Raw genomic sequence first — 7613 nt, 5'->3', positions numbered from 1 at the left:
TAAATCAAATTTTGGAGTTTTTGTTATAACATAACATTAAATTATTTAAAAACCTTTAAATACTTTTATTTAGAAATCAGATTCAGGGAAAAGTACGGTTGCCGTTTTTGCTCCTGCACGGCGCGCGGGCTGTTGGAATCCACGCGGGGGCGCCGGCGCGTCATTTACCGGCTTTCAATTACCGTACCGGCGGCGGCTGCGCGAGACACCGAGAGACCGCTCCGGCTCACGAAGACCTCCAGCTTGCACTCCTTCTGTCCGTGTGTATTTGTGTGTGGGAGCGTGTTCGTGCGCGTGCGGGGAGGGTCGCGCGGAGAGTAGCGCGCTCGTGCGGACAGGTCGGACAGGTGTGAGGTTATTGGCTACCTGTGGCCGCTCGCGCCTCCAGGAGGGGGGGATGTAGGTGGGCGGGGCGCGGCGGGAGGTGGGCGGGGGAGGAGGAGGAAGCAGCAGCAGCACGAGGGGGGTTTTATTTCCTCCTCACAGCGGGAGCCGTACCGTGCACGCGCCCGCCGTCCTGTCCGCGCGCTCGTGCCCGCGGTGCTGGTGGTGACGGTGACGCAGCGCGAGGAGTGGAGAAAGAGAGCGCGAGGCGAGGCGATGGCGGCGGAGCGGGATCCCGAGCCCCGCGCGCCCCCGGAGAACGGCTTCGTGAGCGCGGATCAGCACGCATTGCTGTCGCGCGTGGACGGCTGCGTGCTGCCGTTCCTGGGCGGATTCGGTTCCTTCCAGAAGCGGCTCGTGGCGCTCACGTGGATCCCCGCGCTCTTCATCGGGTTCAGCCAGTTCTCCGACTATTTCCTCCTGGAGCAGCCCGGCGGCACGTGCGCGCGCGCGGCGGAGAACGGCACGCTCATCGGGGCGACCCGCGCGCTCCCGCAGGATATCAACAACAACAACACGGACAACATTACCGCGAGCCTCGCGCTCATCAACCGCACCGCGCTCGAAGCGCTGCAGTGCGGGCTCGAGCAGAATGTCGTCACGAAGGTAAGAGAGAGACAGAGAGAGAGAGAGAGAGAGAGAGAGTGATTGAGAGAGTGTGAGAGCGCGCGGGGGCTCGGGCTCGGTTTCAGCGGGATCACTGCTGAGCGCGAGGAATGTGAGTCATCCGCAGCGCGAGCAGCTGACGAGGCGCGAGCTCCCTCCGGCTACACTGTGGGGGATGGGGGGGGGGGGTGCAGGGTGTCCCTAGCGCGAGACACTGACCCTCTTATACACACAGCACGAGAGAGTGATACTGGTAATAATAGTGATAATCGTGATCATGATTGTGGTGAGATTGATGATGGTCATGAAGTAAAGGGGTAATGGTCATAGTCAGACAGTGATTGTGGATAGTGAAATTGCGATAGTGAACCACAAGGTGTTGTTGATAAAGATGTGATGGTGAGAATGGCAATAATGGTGATAACAGTGGTGTGGTACTGGTGGTGATAAAGTTGATGATAAAGCATTAAAGTAACGGTCAGGGATGACAGCAACAGTAATGGTAATAGTGGTCTGATGGCATTAGAGATGTGATGGTGACATTCGTGAAGGTACATATATTAATGTGATGATTGGGGTGGTAAAATGATGATCATTACAGTTGTAAAGTGATGGTGGTATGATAATAGCAGTGGTGATAGTGTTGAAGGTGCTGATGTTTAGAATAAGGATGATGGTGTTATGGTGATGAGAACTGCTGGTGATGAAAAGGATGGACATGATGGTCATGAAATGTCATAGTGATGGTCATGACAGTGCGTTGTGGAAAAAGTGATGGTCAGAAGGTGGTAATCATGATTTGATGTGGTGGTGGTGATGGCAGCAGTAATGTTGATGGAGTGAAGTGATGGTGAGTGTGATAATGAGTCAGTGTTGTTTCAGTGGATTAAGAACCAGGTCATTGGGTTGTGGGTTCAATACATGGGTTGGGAAGCTGCCATTACTGTGATATCATGTTGATGGTGATTATAGTAATTATGTGATGGTGATAATGATGTGGTGATCCCCTGGGGATGATAACTAATTAACTATGCGATGGGGTGAAATCAATGTAATGGTGACAATGATTGTATTAGTTATGTGATGGTGTTAACGATGACAGTGATCATGTTGATGACTCACATTGTTATGTGATGGTGATAATAGTGATGTGATTTTGTTGATGATAGTGGTGTGATGGTGATGTGATGGTGATGAAGAGGTGATAGTGATGTCTATAATAGTTATGTGATGTGATGGTGATTATGATGATAGTGTGCAGGTCAGGTTTAGTTGTGTGTTGGGTGTATAGATGCAGTGTGAGTTTCAGTTGGAGGGTGATGCCGTGGGCTGTGGGTCAGTCTGGCTGGTGATTATAGTGATAAATGGTGATGTAAGCAGAAACAGTAGTGCACAGTGGTGCTGTTTGGACCGAGCTGACTGTGCTGAGCTGCAGGGAGGAGAGCTGCAGTGCTGATCTTTAGTTCAGGACTGTAGAGGAGCTCAGTCCTGCTGTACCGCGGTCAGTCAGCGCCGGAACACGCCGAATTCTGGGCTGGGTGGTGGTGGTGCTGCTGCTGCTGGTGGTGGTGCTGCTGCTGGTTTTGCTGGGGGTGCTGTTGGTGGTGGTGCTGCTGCTGCTGTGGGTGGTGGTGGTGGTGGTGCTGCTGGGGGTGGTGCTGCTGCTACTGCTGGTGGTGCTGGGGTGGTGCTGCTGGGGGTGGTGGTGGTGGTGCTGGTGCTGCTGTGGGTGGTGGTGGTGGTGGTGCTGCTGTGGGTGGTGGTGGTGGTGGTGGTGCAGGTGGTGCTGCTGGGGGTGGTGCTGCTGCTACTGCTGGTGGTGCTGGGGTGGTGCTGCTGGGGGTGGTGGTGGTGGTGGTGGTGCTGGTGCTACTGCTGTTGGTGCTGCTGGTGGTGCTGCTGGGGGTGGTGGTGGTGCTGGTGGTGCTACTGCTGTTGGTGCTGCTGGTGGGGCTGGTGGTGGTGGTGTGGGGGGTGGTGGTGGTGGTGCTGGGAGTGGTGCTGCTGCTACTGCTGGTGCTGGTGGTGGTGCAGGGGTGGTGGTGGTTTAGAAGTCTGACCCTAATCTGACCCTAAACCTCTTTAGGAGGCCGGTCTGTAATCAGCTGTTAAACCGGTTCAGTTTCCACTCAGCGCAGCGTGCTGATGCTCACAAAACCGTTAAACCCTGCTTATACAACTGCTAAGCTCCGCCCACAAACACTACTAAATTACACTCACCCTAATGAGAGACTGTAGCTCCGCCTCTGTGTGTTTCACCATACCTACAGTACATTCAGAGTGTTATTAATGTTTAATAAGTGTGTATGACAGCGCAAGTTCACTGCAGGTGTGTTGGTGATATATATATATATATTTGTGATATAGATTGTGAATGGTACAGGTAATAGTGATATATATTAGTGATATATATTGAGAATGGTGCAGGTGTATTAGTGATATATATTGAGAATGGTGCAGGTGTATTAGTGATATTTGTGATATAGATTGTGAATGGTGCTTGTGTATCCTGGTGTTCAGGTGCTCACTGTAAACACAGCTCTAATCCAAACATGACAAAATCAAACAGAGGCCAGGGTAAACACGGGCGGCGCCATCCACAGGGCATCCACTGAGCATGGTGGCACTGAGGGCATCATCACCATCATCACCTTCATCACCATCATCACCTTCATCACCTGCACCATCATCACCATCATCACCTTCTTCACCATCCTCACCTTCATCACCATCATCACCATCATCACCTTCATCACCATCATCACCTTCATCACCTTCATCACCTGCACCACTGGAGCAAAAACACGTGTGAATTCTTATTGAATCTGGAAACAGTTATATAAGCCATTCAGTGCCACTAATTGAAGGCCGCCCCCACTTTGCATAATTACATAAACAGATCTGATAGGCCCATGAAGAGCAAAGTCCCGCCCCCACTGTGAGTTTCTCACACTGTGTATGTGTGCTTGAATCACTGATAATGCAAAATATCACTTGTTGTGATCAGATTGTTGAGAGATCAGACTGTTGTCTGATAGGCCCATTCAGAGGAAAGCTCCTCCCACACTGTAAAAATGTATTATAATTTTCTGTGTGAAGATGTTTCCTATAACTCTTCTGCAGGAAGTGAGCGGAGTGCCTGAATGTTACCGGGGGTTCCACTGGGAAGATCCTCTAATTGGCTCAGAGCCCCTGAAGGCTCGGCTAATGAGAGCGCAGCGCTAACGAATACTATTAGAGAAAGAACTGTCCCAGTGTCTCTCGCCCAACATGCACTGCATTAGCATTGGCAGCACTTTATAAAAGTTGGCATTAAAATGAGCATTTTATACAGGTTAGAATATTCAGCACTTTATACAGTTTAGCATTAGCAGCATTGTATACAGGAAAGCATTAAAAAGAGCATTTTATACAGTTTAGCATTAGCAGCCCTTTATACAGGTTAGCATTAGCAGCCCTTTATACAGGTTAGCATTAATATGAGCATTTTATACAGTTTAGCATTAGCAGTACTTTATACAGGTTAGCATTAGCAGCACTTTATATAGGATAGCATTAAAATTAGCATTTTATACAGTTTAGCATTAGCAGCACTTTATACAGGTTAGCATTAAAATAAGCTTTTTATACAGTTTAGCATTAGCAGTACTTTATACAGGTTAGCTTTAGCAGCACTTTATATAGGAAAGCATTAAAATTAGCATTTTATACAGGTTAGCATTAACATTAGCACTTTATACAGGTTAGTATTAAAGTTAGCATTTTATACAGTTTAGCATTAAAGTTAGCATTTTATACAGTTTAGCATTAGCAGTGCTTTATAAAATTTAGCATTAAATTTAACATTTCATACAGGTTAGCATTAGCAGCATTTTATACAGGTTAGCATTAGCATTTTATACAGGTTAGCATTAAAGTTAGCATTTTATACAGATTAGCATTAGCAGCATTATTTGATAATATTTTAAATAATCAGTTAATTAGAAGAATAAAAACCATGTAAACACTGATTAAATTTCTAATCAGAAAGTGTTCAGATTATTTTTACACGCTTTCACTCCATACCTGTAAATCCTTTGACTGGTATAACTGGTCCTGGGACATCTCCCACCAGCGTTAACTGGGATTTTAATCCAGAGGTTTGGATTATCAGTAAGGAACTGGTCTGCAGCTCATGTGATACAGTGCAGTTCCTCTTTAATCTGCGTTTAACATAGAAATGACTGTATAATCAGTCTTTAATATGCCCCATATGGTATCATTAAAAATGCTAACCTGGACAGTGGTAAACTGTGACAATGCTAACAGTGCTAACAATGCTAACACTAATAATCTGGAACCATGGTTAGAGTGCTAACTATGATAACTGTTATATCCTGGGACAATGCTAACAGTGCTAATCTAGAACACTTTTTGGTTGGATTCACCATAAAACGCTGGTGAAAGGGTGTAAAACCAGTACATTCCAAAGTCTAATATTTTTTTAGAGAATAGAATAAAATTCTCTGATTAGAATCTGGTTTAATGAAACTCTACATATAAACTTAATTTCGAATTTGCATTGTGTGTGTAAACATATTGGTATCAGATTGCAAAACACCAAGTATATATAAACAACTGTGTGTAACTGTTTTAAAGGGAACACAGGCAGTGTGGATTAAATCAGTCCTGATTGGATTATCAGAGCGGATTAGACTGTTAATCTGATTAGAGGCCTGGTTACTGTCTGATCAGCTGATCAGTTTATAAAGATGAAGAACGATTTCTCACAGTTACCCGGGTTCACTAGCTCTGCTTCTGTAAACTACAGCTGTGAGCTGATTGGCTGTTAGCTGTTAGCCGTTAGCCGGGCTGTATTGAGGCGGTGGTAATGATGGTATTCAGAGTCAGACAGATACAGCTCTGTTCTCTCAGTGTTAAACAGAGCTACTGTTATACACACACACAAACCCACACACACACACAACCACACACACACAAAAACAGAGTGTGAGTGTGTATGTGTGTGTGTCTGTTATATATTTGCTGTGTTTTGTTGAGTTAGTGACATCACTATAAATGTTGCTGGTTAATCCAGAACAGACAGAATATGTTCCATTACGTTGACGTTAGCTTTGTGCTAACTTGTTGTTAGAGTCCTGTAGTAATGCTAGCAGAGATTAGCATTATCCTTCCTCCTGCCTGGTTTAAACAGCAGCAGATCTTCTGAATATATCTACACTGATGGGCGTGGTGTTCTGGAAATGAGGTGTGTTCAGGTACATTTCTGGAGTTTTATCTTGTTTATCTTGGTAACAGAAAACACAGGAGCTCCACTGACTGAATACAACCTAGACAGGCGCCAACAGTCAGACGTTCATCGCTATCTCGGTAACACAGGCGCCGTGCCGAGCCGAGCGTACACCCCCACTTATTACACACACACGAACACACAGCAGCACAAACCCAACTTTTACATCAACAATAAACAGAATTAATAGGTGTAAAAGAGCAAGGTGTACTTTTCCTGTTGTTATGATAGCAAAGACAGCAGTACGGTACTTTACAGCAGTACTAAAATACAACATTACTATACTACACTACAGTATTATTCACTACACTATTACACAACAACACCACAGTGCCGAACACACTACAGTACTAAACTAAAATTCTATGTAATGGTTCCTACTATAGTACTATACTCTAGGTATTACTCTACAGTACTACACTACAGTATTACTACGGTACTATACTATAGGATACAGTTACACGCTTTGTTATGTAGTATATCAGTGTTTGGCGAGTGTTTATGCGTTATAAAGTATCATTGTTATTTAAATGAATGTGACTGAATTGTGTTTAGGTATTACGATGATGATGATGAAATAACCGAGACTCCGCCCCCTGCTGGGGGTTAATCTGAGATTAAACAGTTCTGTTAGAGAGTTAATGACGTTAATAACCGTTAATCAGAACAGCTTCACACACACACACACACACACTTCATCACACGCACAGTTACTGCACTAGTGTGTGTGTGTGTTAGTGTGTGTGTGTTAGTGTGTGTGTGTGTGTGTGTGTGTGTGTTTGAGTGTGTGTGTGGTGTAGTGTGTGGTGTAGTGTGTGTGTGTGTGTTTGAGTGTGTGTGTGAGTGTGTGTGTGTGGTGTGTGGTGTAGTGTGTGTGTGTGTGTGTGTTTGAGTGTGTGTGTGTGGTGTGTGGTGTAGTGTGTGTGTGTGTGTGTGTGTGTGTGTGTTAGTGTGTGTGTGTGTGTGTTTGAGTGTGTGTGTGTGGTGTAGTGTGTGTGTGTGTAGTGTGTGTGTTTGAGTGTGTGTTAGTGTGTCTGTGTTTGAGTGTGTGTTAGTGTGTCTGTGTTTGAGTGTGTGTGTAGTGTGTGTGTTTGAGTGTGTGTGTGTTTGAGTGTGTGTGTGTGTAGTGTGTGTGTTTGAGTGTGTGTTAGTGTGTCTGTGTTTGAGTGTGTGTGTAGTGTGTGTGTTAGTGTGTGTGTGTGGTGTAGTGTGTGTGTGTGGTGTAGTGTGTGTGTGTGGTGTAGTGTGTGTGGTGTAGTGTGTGTGGTGTAGTGTGTGTAGTGTGTGTGTGTGGTGTAGTGTGTGTGTGTGTAGTGTGTGTGTGTGGTGTAGT

The 7613-nt window shown here is 45.8% G+C and overlaps 1 protein-coding gene across 1 annotated transcript in view; it reads left to right on the top strand.

Annotated features, from left to right (window-relative positions):
- Positions 1-473: 473 nt before the first annotated feature.
- slc22a23 (solute carrier family 22 member 23) overlaps positions 474-7613 on the top strand; it is a 43114-nt gene continuing 35974 nt past the window's right edge. Inside the window, exon 1 of the mRNA XM_049482599.1 lies at positions 474-990. Within this exon, the coding sequence (XP_049338556.1) occupies positions 601-990 (390 nt within the window). The 5' untranslated portion in view covers positions 474-600. The remainder of the gene's footprint in view (positions 991-7613) is intronic.

This window comes from Astyanax mexicanus, chromosome 8 (genome assembly GCF_023375975.1).
Source record: "Astyanax mexicanus isolate ESR-SI-001 chromosome 8, AstMex3_surface, whole genome shotgun sequence".
Taxonomy (NCBI): Eukaryota; Metazoa; Chordata; class Actinopteri; order Characiformes; family Acestrorhamphidae; genus Astyanax; species Astyanax mexicanus.
The sequence above is the reverse complement of the archived record's forward strand: the minus strand, read 5'-3'. Positions and strand labels throughout refer to the sequence as shown.